Source organism: Triticum dicoccoides, chromosome 7A (genome assembly GCF_002162155.2).
Source record: "Triticum dicoccoides isolate Atlit2015 ecotype Zavitan chromosome 7A, WEW_v2.0, whole genome shotgun sequence".
Lineage (NCBI taxonomy): Eukaryota > Viridiplantae > Streptophyta > Magnoliopsida > Poales > Poaceae > Triticum > Triticum dicoccoides.
The window spans coordinates 547,482,003-547,497,710 of record NC_041392.1 but is presented as its reverse complement, the minus strand read 5'-3'; the positions used below and the strand labels follow the sequence as shown (position 1 = coordinate 547,497,710).

The 15,708-nt window shown below is 46.9% G+C and overlaps 1 protein-coding gene across 1 annotated transcript; it reads left to right on the top strand.

Moving 5' to 3' along the window:
* The first annotated feature begins 4,595 nt into the window (after window positions 1-4,595).
* LOC119331719 (probable xyloglucan endotransglucosylase/hydrolase protein 32) lies at window positions 4,596-6,566 on the top strand. Its single transcript, XM_037604885.1, has 3 exons — window positions 4,596-4,916; window positions 5,379-5,479; window positions 5,564-6,566. Exons 1-3 carry the CDS (start codon window positions 4,703-4,705, stop codon window positions 6,137-6,139), a joined length of 891 nt encoding a protein of 296 aa, XP_037460782.1. The 5' UTR covers window positions 4,596-4,702; the 3' UTR covers window positions 6,140-6,566.
* Window positions 6,567-15,708: the final 9,142 nt, after the last annotated feature.

The window sequence follows — 15,708 nt, the reverse complement described above, 5'->3', positions numbered from 1 at the left end:
GGCCTTAGTGGGCTTTAGTGGAAGAGAGGAGAGGTGGCCAGGGCTGGGCCCCTCCCCCCCTAGTCCGAATAGGACAAGGAGAGGGGGGCGGCACCCCCCCTTCCTTCTCTCTCTCCTCTTTCCCCCTCCTGAATCCTATTCCAAGTAGGAAAAGGGGGGAATCCTACTCCCGGTGGGAGTAGGACTCCTCCTGGCGTGCCCTCCTCCTGGCCGGCCGCACCTTCCCCTGCTCCTTTATATACGGGGGCAGGGGGCACCCCTAGACACACAAGTTGATCCACGTGATCATATTCTTAGCCGTGTGTGGTGCCCCCTTCCACCATAATCCTCGATAATATTGTAGCGGTGCTTAGGCGAAGCCCTGCGACGGTAGTACATCAAGATCGTCACCACACCGTCGTGCTGACAGAACTCTTCCCCGACACTTTGCTGGATCGGAGTCCGGGGATCGTCATCGAGTTGAACGTGTGCTAGAACTCGGAGGTGTCGTAGTTTCGGTACTTGATCGGTCGGGCCGTGAAGACGTACGACTACATCAACCGCGTTGTGCTAACGCTTCCGCTGTCGGTCTACAAGGGTACGTAGATCAGACTCTCCCCTCTCGTTGCTATGCATCACCATGATCTTGCGTGTGCGTAGGAATTTTTTTGAAATTACTACGTTCCCCAACAGCAAGCATCTCAAAGTTGGAATATACGCTTTGATGAGGTGATCAAAGCATTTGGTTTTATGCAAACTTGCGGTGAAGCCTGTATTTACAAGAAAGTGAGTGGGAGCTCTGTAGCATTTATGATATTATATGTGGATGGCATATTGCTGATTGGAAATGATATATAATTTCTAGATAGCATAAACGGATATTTAAATAAGAATTTTTCAATGAAAGACCTTGGTGAAGCTGCTTACATATTGGGCATCAAGATCTATAGGGATAGATCAAGGCGCTTAATAGGAATTTCACAAAGCCAATACCTTGACAAAGTTCTAAAGAAGTTCAAAATGGACCAGTCAAAGAAAGGGTTCTTGTCTGTGTTACAAGGTGTCAAATTGAGTCAGACTCAAAGTCCGACCACGGCAGAAGATAGAGAGAGAATGAAAGTCATTCCCTATGCATCAACCATAGGTTCTATAATGTATGCCATGCTGTGTACCAGACCTGATGTGTGCCTTGCCATAAGTTTGGTAGGGAGGTACCAAAGTAATCCAGGAGTGGATCACTGGACAACGGTCAAGAATATCCTAAAGTACCTGAAAAGGACCAAGGATATGTTTCTCGTTTATGTAGGTGATGAAGATCTCGTCGTAAAGGGTTACGTCGATGCTAGCTTCGACACAGATCCGGATGACTCTATGTTGCAAACCGGATACATATTTATATTGAATGGTGGAGCTGTCAGTTGGTGCAGTTCTAAGCAGAGCGTCGTGGCGGGATCTACATGTGAAGTGAAGTACATACCTGCTTCAGAAGCAACGCATGAAGGAGTCTACATGAAGGAGTTCATATTCGATCTGGGTGTAATACCCAGTGCATCGGGTCCAATGACAATCTTTTGTGACAACACTGGAGCAATTGCCTTAGCCAAGGAATCCAGGTTTCACAAGAGAACTAAACACATCAAGCGACACTTCAACTCCATTCGTGAAATGGTCAAGGATGGATACATAGAAATTTCAAAATACATACGGATCTGAATGTGGCAGGCCCGTTGACTAAACCTCTTCAGCGGGCAAAACATGATCAAGACCAAGACTCCATGGGTGTTAGATTCATTACTATGTAATCTAGATTATTAACTCTAGTGCAAGTGGGAGACTATTGGAAATATGCCCTAGAGGCAATAATAAAGTGGTTACTATTATATTTCCTTAATCATGATAAAGGTTTATTATTCATGCTATAATTTTATTGATCGGAAACTTAAATACATGTGTGAATACATAAGCAAATTCCAAGTCCCTAATAAGCCTCTACTAGACTAGAACGTTGATCAAAAGATGGTTAAGGTTTCCTGACCATAGACATGAGTTGTCACTTGATAACAGGATCACATCATTATGAGAATGATATGATGGAGAAGACCCGTCCGTTAGCTTAGCATATGATCGTTTAGTTTATTGCTACTGATTTCTTAATGTCAAATACATATTCCTTCGACCATGAAATCATGCAACTCCCGGATACCGAAGGAATACCTTGTGTGCTATCAAACATCACTTCATAACTGGGTGATCATATAGGTGCTCAACAGGTATCTCCGAAGGTATCTGTTGGGTTGGCGTGAATCGAGATTGGGATTTGTCAATCCGTATGACGAAGAGGTATCTCTGGTCCCTCTCGGTAATACATCATCACAAGAAACTTGCAAGCAAAGTGACTAAGGAGTTAGTTAAAAGATGATGTATTATGGAATGAGTAAAGAGACTTGCCGGTAACGAGATTGAACTAGGTATGCAGATACTGACGATCGAATCTTGGGCAAGTAACATACCGACAGACAAAGGGAACTACGTACGTTGTCATAAAGGTTTGACCGATAAAGATCTTCATAGAATATGTAGGAACCAATATGGGCATCCAGGTACCACTATTGGCTATTGACCGGAGAAGCGTCTCGGTCATGTCTACATCATTCTCCAACCCGTAGGGTCCGCACACTTAACGATATGGTACTATATATGAGTTATGTATGTTGGTGACCGAATGCTGTTCGGAGTTCCAGATGAGATCACAGACATGACGAGGAGCTTCGGAATGGTCCGGGGGTAAAGATTGATATATAGGACGAAGGTATTCGGGTTTCGGAAAGGTTTCAGAATGCACCGGATTACCATCGAAGTGCAGGAAGGGGTTCTGGTAGGTTATACCTACTTGGTGGGCCTCATGGGCCAAGGAGGGAGACGCACCAACCCACAAGGGGCCTGGGCGCGCTCCACCTCCCTTACCCGCGCGCCAGAAGGAAGGAGGGGCACCCTAGGGCAGCCGGCCCCCTTTCCTTCCCCCATGCACCAAATATGGAAGAGGGGGTGGGGGCGCCTAGGCAGGCACCTAGGGCAGCCGCCGGCCCCTTGGGGCACGCCCTAGGGCTACCTCTCCTTTCCCTCCACCTATATATATGAGAGGAGGGGAGGGGACGCCACACACCACGAATCCCCAAGCCGTGTGTCGGTGCCGCCTCTCCCTCTAGTTCGTCCTCCACTCTAAACTGTTGTGCTTGACAAAGCCCTGCGGAAAAGTTTCACCACTATCCTCACCACATCGTCGTGCTGCCGGAACTCATCTACTACTTCGTCTCTCTTGCTGGATCGAGAAGTCGAGGACATCATCGAGCTGAACGTGTGCTGAACGCGGAGATGACGTACGTTCGGTGCTTGATCGGGACGGGTCGTGAAGGTGTACGACTACATCAACCGCATTGATAAACGCTTCCGCTTAGTGATATACAAGGGTATGTAGATGCTCTCCCCTCTCGTAGCTATGCATCTCCATGGATAGATCTTGCGTGTGCGTAGATTTTTTTTGTTTTCCATGCAACGTTCCCCAACAAGTCTCACAATGACATCAACCTGCTATAGTGGTCTTCATTGTCTGCATGGTGTGTGCGGGAGAAGCTCCTCAGTGCAACTATACCATTGATGGTCATGACTAAAACATAAGCTATTTATCTTTGTGATGGTATTTATCCTACGTTGCCGACCTTCGTCAAGACCATATCTGATCCAAGAGGTGAGAAAAGATCTCTCTTTTTTTTCAAAGACAAGGAGTTAGAAAGGACGTCGGGAGGGCATTTGGAGTGCTTCAAGCCCATTTTTTGATTGTTCATGGACCTGCAAAAGTATGAGGTGCACAGATGTTCTACGAGCTGATGGCAGCTTGTGTGTTAATGCCCACCATGATTGTGGAGGATGAGGATGACGGAGTTTGCCACGGTTAGGAATTTGAGCAAATGGGTGATCCTATCTAACTTTCAGAGAAGAATCCGGTGACATTTGAGGATTTTTTTTTCTTCCAAATATCAACAAATAACCATCGAGCAACTCATGAACAACTTCAGAATGATCTGGTTGAGTATTTGTGGGCACTTCGAGGGAGAGCTAAAAAACATGTCCGGATAAGTTGATTCAAAATTGAACTATTTTACTGGAAAACTTCATGTGTGAATTGTAATATTTATATTTAAATTATTGTGCATTGAAATATTTACACAACATGATTAGGGATGAATGTTGATATTTATCTTAAACTATTTTGAGTGCTTCAGATATAGGAAATGAACACGAGCGGACATTTGGTGCACCGTGTTCCATGGCCGCACAGCGTTGAAATTACCCTTGCATGCAAGCACTTTGGCTCTAGGTACTTGGCACTTGCCAAAGGCAGCATCCTTCGCCGGCAGGTCAGGTGAAACTGAGGTGAGAAGATGTGGTGGGTACCTAGAGGGTGCTTCCCTTCATCTTCCATGGATCCACCTGCATCCGCACATTTATCATTTACTCACGCTGCCTCATCACTACCCAACTCCCTCTCGTGTGAGTGGGCCAACTTGGTCTCTTCCTTTCTCTGTTCTCCTCCTATATATTGTCTCAACACGGACATACACTCTCCCCAAAGCAGCTCGCTTAGCTACCAAGTGTACTCTCTCTCTCTCCTCTCACCAGGAGGGAGCACCTAGCTCTAGCCAGCCAGTAGCTCCGCGGAGCAACAATGGCCAGCGCCTCCTTGCTCCCGGCCATGGCGCTGCTGCTCCTGGCAATGGCGGTGGCCTCCTCCGACGCGCAGCCCTCCCCCGGCTACTACCCGAGCTCGAGGTTCAGGCCGGTGGTGTTCAACCGCGCGTACAGCAACAAGTGGGGCCCGCAGCACCAGACGCTCTCCGGCGACCATTCGGCCATCACCATCTGGCTCGACAAGACCTGCGGTACGTGCAATTTTTTTCTTCTTCTTTGCGCATCTCTGGAAAGACTGCCAATTGTTTTTAAAATTCAACCAGTAGTATAGTTTAGGTGCATGCATGCATGTATATTTGGCTCTTGTTTTTTTGGCAACAGTGTCACCGACGCACGTACTAGTACGTGAATTCACTGTTCAGGCCCGTGCTGTAGCGAAAGAGACGTCACTAGCGCCACGTTGAATCGTCGGTGTCACCTGTGTCGAATCTGAAGCACGGGCACAGTGCGTTTTCCCTTTTGGTAATGGAGGAGCCCCCGGCCTGTGCATCGCACGGCGATAAGCACAGTGCGGTTTGGGCCACCACGGACGTGGCAGCAGTGATAGATCACTGTTGTCTACTCTTATGCTGATCTATGGAGGGATTGATTTGCTGCTGCTTGATTATGTTGGTGAACATTCCCTCGCCTCACATCTGATCTGATCTATGCAGGTAGCGGGTTCAAGTCGAAGCATGCGTACAGGAACGGCTACTTCGCCACCCGCATCAAGCTCCCCGCCGGCTACACCGCCGGCACCAACACCGCCTTCTACGTAAGCACCATACACATATATTCTCTAGATAATGCAACGTTGATTAGTACTGGCAGTAACAGGTTAACTGATACGCGCGCGCAGCTGTCCAACAACGAGGCGCACCCCGGGTTCCACGACGAGATCGACATGGAGTTCCTGGGCACCATCCCCGGCGAGCCCTACACGCTGCAGACCAACGTGTACGTCCGCGGCAGCGGTGACGGGCGGATCATCGGGCGGGAGATGCGGTTCCACCTCTGGTTCGACCCCACCGCCGGCTTCCACACCTACGCCATCCTCTGGAACCCGGACGCCATCACCTTCTTCGTGGACGACGTGCCCGTCCGGCGGTACGAGCGCAAGACGGAGCTCACCTTCCCGGACCGCCCCATGTGGGCGTACGGCTCCATCTGGGACGCCTCCGACTGGGCCACCGACGACGGCCGGCACCGGGCCGACTACAGCTACCAGCCGTTCGTGGCGCGCTTCGACCGCTTCGTGGTCGCTGGGTGCGGGGCCGGCGCCCCGCCCTCGTGCCGCCCGGCCCGGGCGTCCCCCGCCGGCACGGGGCTCACGCGGCAGCAGTACGCGGCGATGCGGTGGGCGCAGCAGCGCCACATGGTCTACTACTACTGCCAGGACTTCCGGAGGGACCGCTCGCTCACGCCGGAGTGCTGAGGGATGGAGCCCGTGAACGGAACGGACGGTGGCGCGCGTGCCTTGGTTAATTTCGTCGTGTGTTTGCTTGCTATACTACGGCGCTCCTACCGCGAGCTCCTCCTACCTACACTTTGCTTCTTCTTTTTGGTTTGGATCTCAGAGAGTAAAGGGTGTGGCTGCCCTACCGCTGCTGCCTGCCTGCGTGTGGCTGAGCATGAGCTAGGCCGGTGGTTGAGGCGTTGGTCGTTGGCATATTGCCAAAAAGGGTCCCGTGTCTTTCCATCTCTTTCGTTTTGGTTGGTGCCTACTTTTCGTTTCACATGTATGTATGCCCCGAAGGGGCAAAGGCGCATGATTCATGGCATACTATCATTCATGCCCACTGTAATGCAGAGTACTCTAATATGTTCTCCATATTTGTGATTTATGTATACTATTGCTTCAAGACATGGCTTGATCGAGGCCGAGGCCGGCGCGTGTAGGCGCGGACAGGCGTTAGAATAATCTGAGGTGTATGTCGATTCGTCAAAGACAAGCAATCACATTATGACTCTGTCCTGAAATGGCAGGCAATTGCGCTCAGAGTAAGATGGAAATGGCTCAAGAGGACCGATGCCCAACGCCCATGGCAAGGACTGCCTTTGATGAAGGATGATGATGCTAAAGAGGTGTTTGATGCGTTGGTCAATACGAGCGGGTGCTTTTCTGGAAGGACGGGTGGATTTATGGAGTGGCGGCAGCGGACATTGCACCATTAGTGGTCGCCTTGGTCCCGGCCAGGACGGCAAATAGACGCACGATGCATCAGGCACTCGATGACGCGAGCTGGACACATGACTTTGAGGCAAACACCTCCTTCACGGCCCTCATACAGCTCATGCATCTTGGTCATGCGATTAACACGGTGGTGAGGGATCCGGATCAACCAGATAGTTTCACTTGGCCACTCACGACGACGGGCTCCTACTCGGCCAAATCGGTCTATCACTACCTCTGCTCCGAGCTGACCAGATCGCCCACTGCGGATTGCACTTGGAGAAGCTGGGCACCGCTCAAATGCAAGCTATTCGTCTGGCTTGCCTTACAGAACAGATTGTGGATGTCGGACAGGAGAGCCAGGCACGGGCTACAAGGCCAACCGTCGGCCTGCTATACGTGCTTGCAGGCGGAGGATAATGTGGAACACATCCTGGCAAACTGCACCTATGCCCAGGAAGTGTGGCACGGAGTGTTCGGCCTTCTTCAGATTAACGTGCAAGGGCCACTAGAGGCGGATGAGTTCACGGAGTGGTGGCTCGCAGCGTGCACGGGTTTCAATGAAGCTGACCGAAGAGGTTTTGACACGATGGTGACAGCAGTAGCATGGGCCCTGTGGAAGCAGAGGAACACTAGAGTATTCAGTAGGACCAATGAGCACAAGACGGCGTTCGACCTTCCATTCATGATCCTGGATGAAATCGCTGAGTGAAAGATGGCGGGTGTGGGCGTCGGAGGACTACAACGCTTTTGTGAGAAGTTAGTTTAGGATAGTGAGGCGTTGGTGTCCCGTGTGTTGTATCGTCCTTCGTGTTCGCACCTAGGACGCAATCTTGTAATTATACTTCTCTCTTCTGTAAATCTATGGTATGCCATTGACGTACTCTCGAAAAAACATTATGACTTTGTTTATCGGTTTCGTTCTTCAGCATTGAAAATGAAATCAGGGGCGTGCCCCTCAATTTGGAAATAAAATCACATGAGCATGAACAACGAAACCGAAATTTGATAACGAGGTTGATCAACATGGCTACATCTCTCAGACATGACTACAGACGCTCCTCCCATTTATGAAGCAACATATTACAATCGACGATAAGCCCGTCGAGGCCATCAAACAGGCCTTTGACCATCCGTCATGATCGGTCTGGTCACCCCTAATACATGTGATGTACCATCCCTCTTGTAATCTTTGTCTAGCCCGCCATCTTATGTCTAGTCTAAATAAAGGCCTACCAGCTTATGTCTAGCCAAATCCTATTCGGCACCTTAAGCGCCGAATATAGGCATTATGGTACACGGCGCACACCCTCCCCGTACGCTAGGTTTCGATAGCGGGCCGGCCCATATGATCGTTCTTTGTTTCTATAAAAGAGAAAAAGTGCGCGCCAGCCGGATTCGAACCAGCGACTGGATTCTAAAGACTTCAACGCCATAACCACCCGACCAACGAACCTTAAGTGTCAAAGAGTGGTTTGTTTGGCCTTTTCTTCTTTTTTATTTTCTTCTATGTCCCTTTTACATTTTTCTCAAAGTTGCGAACTTTTTTTTGCGAAAGAAATTCGTGAACCTTTTTCCTGATAGTAGATGAACTTTTTTCAAAGGCGATGAACTTTTTTTCAAATTCGTGAACATTTCTCAAAATTGATAAACTTTTTTCAAAATCGATGAACTTTTTTTCAAATTTGTGAACTTTTTTTCTGGAAAGTGGGTGAACTTTTTCAAAATCAATGAACTTTTTTCAAATTTAATGAACTTTTTCCAAATTCAATGAACTTTTTTCAAAATTTTCTGGACTTTTTTCATAATCCCGAACTTTTTTCAAATCTGGCGAACTTTTATTTCAACTTCGATGAACTTTTTTCGATGAACTTTTTTCAAATCCGATGAACTTTTCTTCAAAATCGATGAACTTTTTTCGTATTCGATGATTTTTTTTCAAAATTGATGAACTTTTTTTGAATACGATGAACTTTTTTTTGAATCCGATGAACCTTTTTTCAAATCCGATGAAGTTTTCTTCAAAATCGATGAACTTTTTTTCATATTCGATGAACTTTTTTAAATTTGATGAACTTTTTTCAAATTTGATGAACTTTTTTTCGTATTCAATGATTTTTTTCAAAATTGATGAACTTTTTTGCAAATTCGGTGAACTTTTTTTCGAATTCGATGAACTTTTTCCTAAGAACCAGAGTATGTACTGTAGAAAACCGGTTGGTTTTTTCCTAAGAGAAATCATGACATAATGTAGCAATTCTCGAGAAGAGAAAAAAAAGTGATCAAGCGTGCTGCGTGAACCAGCGATCGAGCGATCGAGTGGGCGGCTAGCGAGCGGGAGCCAGCGCGCGTTGCTGGGCCAAGCCCATGCAAGCGACGCAGCGGGCGCTGGGTTCGCTAGCGGGCGCTGAAGGCGCTGGCGAGGAGCTCTCTTATGTCTAATCTAAATAAGGTCACAACCAGATCGGAAGCAGGCCAAACTTGGGCCCCAGCAAGCTGTTAACCCATTTGTGTCAGCCTGCCACACTCCTCCATTTTTCTCACGTCGGGCCGTATCCAACAGGCCACATTGGCATTACCCAATGCGACCGTGAATCCTATTGGACGCCCGTGTGCGGCAAGCTGCCGAGGAAACGCTCACAGCTGTTTCCGTTCGCGTGCATGTTGGGCCGGCCCACTACGGGTTCGCATGCTTCTTTTTCGTTCGCTGCTTTTCTTTCGTTAGTTTTTTTTCTTCCATGTTTTGGTTTTCTTTGTTGTTTTTTTCTTCTGGTTTTGTTCCGGTTTTCTTCTTCTAGTTTTGTTTATGTTTCTTCTGGTTTGGTTTTCTCTTGTTTCTCTTCTGGTTTTTGGTTTTTGTCCTGTTTTCCTCTTTTGGTTTTGGTTTTTTTTCTTTCGGTTTTGTTTTTTCAACGAATATACAAATGCTCAATATGTTTCTTAATTTTGTTCACTGTATATATTACATAATGTTCAGTGTGTATTCGTAAATTGTTCAACGTTCTTTTACAAATGTTCAGTGCGTATCCGAAAATTGTTCAGCGTGTATATTCATATTTTCAAAAAAGTTCATCGTGTATTATTTAAAATGTTCAACTTATTTAAGAAAATGTTCAACGGATATTGCAAAATGTTCAACGGATATACAAAATACTTTATGCATACTTTAAAAAAAGAATTCAACAGAGTATGTACTTAGACGTTCGAGCCTTTGATTATCACAACAGGTCGCAGCTTCTGTTGGTTAGCAACGCTAGCTGAATGAATGGAGGTCTAGGAGCTCTCAATGCGACCCGCATCGACTTCTGCGTGAGGTTCGCATGCAGGGCCGACCCACGGAACCGTGGCCGCGTCACGCGTGTCTTTTTTCCATTTCACCTATTTATATATATTTACAATATATATATATATATTATAAAAAATTGCTGGGTTTTTCTATACGTATTACCCGCGTATTAAATAATGTAAATGTATTGTAAAATGATGTTCGGTCAGCCTTTAAAAATATGTTTGTACCATTATTAAAAAAAAGGTATGTGACATTGCCAAAAACTTCACATGATTCCAAAAATGGATATGACATTTAATAATAACGTTATATAATGTTAAAAAATCATGAAATGTAAAAAATGTTTGTACCATTTTAAAAAAGTTAAATTTTTAAACAATGTTCACGTCTTTGAATCAACATGTTTGTGACATTATTAAAAACAATGTTTATCCAATTTATAAAACTGTTCACATACTTTAAAAATAATGTTTTGTATCATAAAAAAATTAACATGTATTCAAAAACATTTCAGAACAAGTACTTCAAAAAAATAACCATGTACTTAAAATATTAAACATATATAAGAAAATATTTTATATGTACACGAAAAATGTACAACATGTATGGGAAAAAGTAGGCATCAAAACATATATTTGAAGAAAATTACTCATGTATTAAACATAGTAAACATTTATGATTGTGTTCCTGATGTATACAAAAATGTAAAATGTGTATGAAATTTAGATATATGTTGAACAAAAAAAATAAGAAAATTATTGAAAACCAAAAAAATGGAAACAGGAAACCAAAAATACCTAATAATGAATAACCAAAGAAAACCTCCGAAAAAACGCTCTACAAATAGTGGGAAAATAGGGAGAAAAAGAACTAGTGCTCTGATACAATGATGGGCTGGCCTGATAGGGTAACGATGTAGGCGATACATAGCGCCGACGTTAACTACTGGCTCACCAGCTTATGTGTGACGCCCCAAGAACGGTGCTTCAGGTGTCTTCCATGATTTTCGGGTTTCGTCATGTGAATTGTTTGGTTCGTTGCATTCATCATTGCATCATGTGCATTGCATTATGTCATCATGCAACCCGTTTTAATACTCAACTAAATAAATTGCATGGATCTTCGGTCCATTTAAATCGAGGGAGTTCACACGATGATTCTCTTTATAACATATACTCCCATTATTATTAGGGAGCTATAATAAATATTCCATTCGCATGGAATCGACCCAAACAAATTTGCATTTTAAATCTCTTCCGTTTCCAGATTCTAGAGTCCTTATCTCATCTCTTTTGGTCTCCATGTATATTGCTTCCAAATTCAAATAGTTTGAGTGTTATTCAAACTTATTTGAATTTGTATATTCTAAACTCTCTTTGACCTTTTTTTCTTTAAATTCTCTATATTTTCCTGTCTCGAGGAAAATATGTTGCGTGCGGGAATTCCACTCCTACCCTTCCATTCTTTTCCTCTAAGTTTGCCTATTCTAAAAATTAAAAAAGGAAAGAATTTGGAGGGGGGGAGAGCCAGCAGCCAGGCCGACCTGCTTCACCGAGGCCCAGCAGGCCCATCTATCCCCCGTTTAACCCTAGGCCCAGCCGAACCATCTCCCTTGAACCCCTCCTCCTCCTCCGTTCTTCCAAGCGCCGCCAGGAGAGCGCCGCACGCGCACGCAGCCGAGCTCGATCCCCTCGATCCCCCATCTCCTCGACCCCCCTCGTTCTCCTCCCGAACCGCAGCCTCTGCCCGATCCTCACCCTCTCCCTCTCGTCCTCATCCAGCGCCGCACGCGCACACATCGCCTCCTCCTCCATCCTCTGCTGCAGCCTCGCGCGCCCAAGGCCCCGAGCAGGAGCGTCGTCCTTGTCTCCTCGCGACCTCGAGCATGTCCTCGCTCGCGCCTCCTCTGTTCCCATGGCGATGCCACCCGGCCCCAGCCACCAGTGCGCCATGACAAGCCCCGCCGCCATGTCCGGTCGCTGCCGGCGACCACGACCAGCGCCAGCCTCGACCTCCTTCCTCACACGCGGCCCACCTCCTTCATCTCCTGCGCGCCCACGCCGCCGCCCATCCATGGCCGCTGCGCAGCCCCGATGCCCGTGCACCCCTGCAGCCTCGCCTCCGGCCGCGCGGTCCCAACCGAAGCCGCCGCTGCCGTTCAGGTCGACCCCGGCCTCGACTTTCCCCTCCTGCGGCTCCTCTGCCTCCGCACGCGTCCAGCCGTAGGCCTCCGTGCCTTCATCCCGCCGCTACCGACCACTCTGGACCTTGCACATCATGTTTGACCTAAGGAGACCGACACCGCCGGCTAGACCAAGGATGCCCGAACCAGTGACCGAAACGCGTAAGTACCACTACTTCCACAACGACCGATGTTCGCCAAGTACACCTTCGGATGGCCAAGTTTCTTTTCAAAACGTACGACTACTCGGCGTTGCGCCAAGTACCCCGATGGACGGAGCCCTCGGATCCATCAAGTTCGTCTATGAATCGAGAACAACTACCGTCTCCGAAGAACCGTGTAACGGAACCGTCAAGTTTAACTATGACTCGTGTATGACTACGCGGGATTCCTCGGACGCCAAGTTCAACGATGCATCAAATTCCTCGCCGTGACCCCGAACATCTACGGAAACTCGTGCAACGATAAACATGTACCACTACCATCACCGAGATTGCGAGAACCTCTACCGCCGACCCTAGAGCATGCGAGAACGACTACTTCCACTACGAACGTCCCGAGAACGTCTACTTCCCCTACACCCCATCGAACTCGAACCGCTCCGATAACGCACGCTTCGAAGGTATAACCCTGAGACGACCGCCCGTGAACGAATGCATGTATGATGTATGAGATGCTCGTGCTTGCACCGTGCTCGAATTGTCAGTGCACGTTGCCCCACTTTTGCCTTGTCACCGACATGTGGAAACCCGGTTACCGGGATCACCCCACCATCTTGCATGACACGCTCACGTCACTTTTCCTTTTGCACCGGTATCTCCATGAGCTACCGGAACCGATATGTTGCCGTGGCGCCATTTTTGATTCGTTGCCGTGGCACCCCTTTCGTTTCCGCCACGATGACTAATGCTTCATAAAATGCTCTTATCAACATTTTCATAAAACTTCCATAAACTTGCACATGTCATCCGCATTATGATAACAACATTTAAATGGTTAAAAGTGTTGTTTGCTTAAATTGCTAATGCACATGAGGATTTACCGGAATTGTTGTTTGATGTTTCCGGCCTCATTTAAAATGCCTAGTGGTGTATTTTACTCATGTTTCACCTCTTGCCATGTTTAATAACATTTAATATTGTTGGGTACATAAACGAGAGAGAACTAAATAATTGGTGTGGTGTTCCGTCAATATGCAACTTGTTGCATATTGAGCTCCACTTAACTTGTAGTTTTGGTTGTGCCCTTTGCCATGCCATGCATATTGAAACCGGACATGCATCATACTTGGTTGTGCATCATGTCATGTTTATGTGGTGGTTGTTTACTATGTTGCTTGCTTCTTTTCGGTTTGCTTCTCTCGTTAGCTTCGGTTCCGTTCCGGAGTTGTGAAGATTTATTCGACTACGTCCGTTTGTCTTCTTCATGGGCTCGTTCTTCTTCCTTGATGGATCTCAGGCAAGATGATCATACCCTCGAAATCACTTCTATCTTTGCTTGCTAGTTGCTCGATCTATTGCTATGCCGCGTTACCTATCACTTGCTATATCATGCCTCCCATATTGCCATGTCAAGCCTCTAACCCTCCTTTCCTAGCAAACCGTTGTTTGGCTATGTTACCGCTTTGCTCAGCCCCTCTTATAGCGTTGCTAGTTGCACGTGAAGATGAAGTTTGTTCCATGTTGGAACATGGATATGTTTGGGATATCACAATATCTCTTATTTAATTAATGCATCTATATAGATGGTAAAGGGTGGAAGGCTCGGCCTTATGCCTGGTGTTTTGTTCCACTCTTGCCGCCCTAGTTTCCGTCATACCGGTGTTATGTTCCTTGATTTTGCGTCCCTTACGCAGTTGGGTGTTATGGGAACCCCTCGACAGTTCGCTTTGAGTAAAACTCCTCCAGCAAGGCCCAACCTTGGTTTTTACATTTGCCTAACAACATGTCACCTTCCCTTGGGTTCTGCAGACTCAAGGGTCATCTTTATTTTAACCCCTCAGGCCGGTGCTTGTCTAAGTGTTGGTCCGAACTAGAGCACCGTGCGGGACCGTCCTTTGGCAACTTGGGTTATGTTGGTACCTGTAAGCTTAGCTTATCTGGTGTTGCCCTGAGAACGAGATATGTGCAGCTCCTATCGGGATGTCGGCGCATCAGGCGGGCTTGCTGGTCTTGTTTTACCATTGTTGAAATGTCTTGTAACCGGGATTCCGAGACTGATCGGGTCTTCTCGTGAGAAGGAATATCCTTCGTTGACCGTGAGAGCTTGTGATGGGCTAAGTTGGGACACCCCTGCAGGGTTTTGAACTTTCGAAAGTCGTGCCCGCGGTTATGGGCAGATGGGAATTTGTTAATGTCCGGTTGTAGAGAACTTGACACTTGACTTAATTGAAATGCATCAACCGCGTGTGTAGCCGTGATGGTCTCTTTCCGGCGGAGTCCGGGAAGTGAACACTATTCTTGTGTTAAACTTGAACGTAAGTAGTTTCAGGATCACTTCTAGTTCACGACCGTTGCGTTGCTTCTCTTCTCGCTCTTATTTGTGTATGTTAGCCACCATATATGCTTAGTGCTTTGCTGCAGCTCCACCTCACTACCCTTTCCTACCCATAAGACTAAATAGTCTTGATCTCGCGGGTGTGAGATTACTGAGTCCTCGTGACTCACAGATACTTCCAAACAGTTGCAGGTGCCGATGATACCAGTGCAGGTGACGCAACAAAGCTTAAGTGGGAGCTCGATGAAGATCTTGATCGCTGTGTGGTGTCTTTTCCGGTTGATCAATAGTGAAGCCCAGTTGGGACGATCGGGGATCTAGCATTAGGGGTGGTCTTCTTTTATTTTGGTTCCGTAGTCGGACATTTGTTTGTACCTTGGTTGAGGTATGATATATTTATGTATTGCGTGAAGTGGCGATTGTAAGCCGACTCTTTATCCCTTTCTTATCCAGTACATGAGATGTGTAAAGATTACCCCTCTTGCGACATGCCTACCATGCGGTTATGCCTTTAAGTCGTGCCCCGACACGTGGGAGATATAGCCGCATCGTGGGTGTTACAAGTTGGTAATCAGAGCCTTCCCTGACTTAGGAGCCCCCTGCTTGATCGAATCGCTGATGTTGTTGAGTCTAGAAGAAAATGTTTTGAGTCTTAGGATTAGATATATCGGAGAGTAGGATTCTTTTTACTCCTCAGTCCCTTCGTCGCTCTAGTGAGGCCTCTTGACGTAGAGTTTTGACTCTTCTCTCCTCAAATTTCACTAAAAAAAATTTAGGATCACACGGGTATCTTGGAATCGTTCTGATGGTTTTGTGACGAGAACATTGTTCTTGGTGCCTCCTGACATTTAGGGGTTGTGGTAG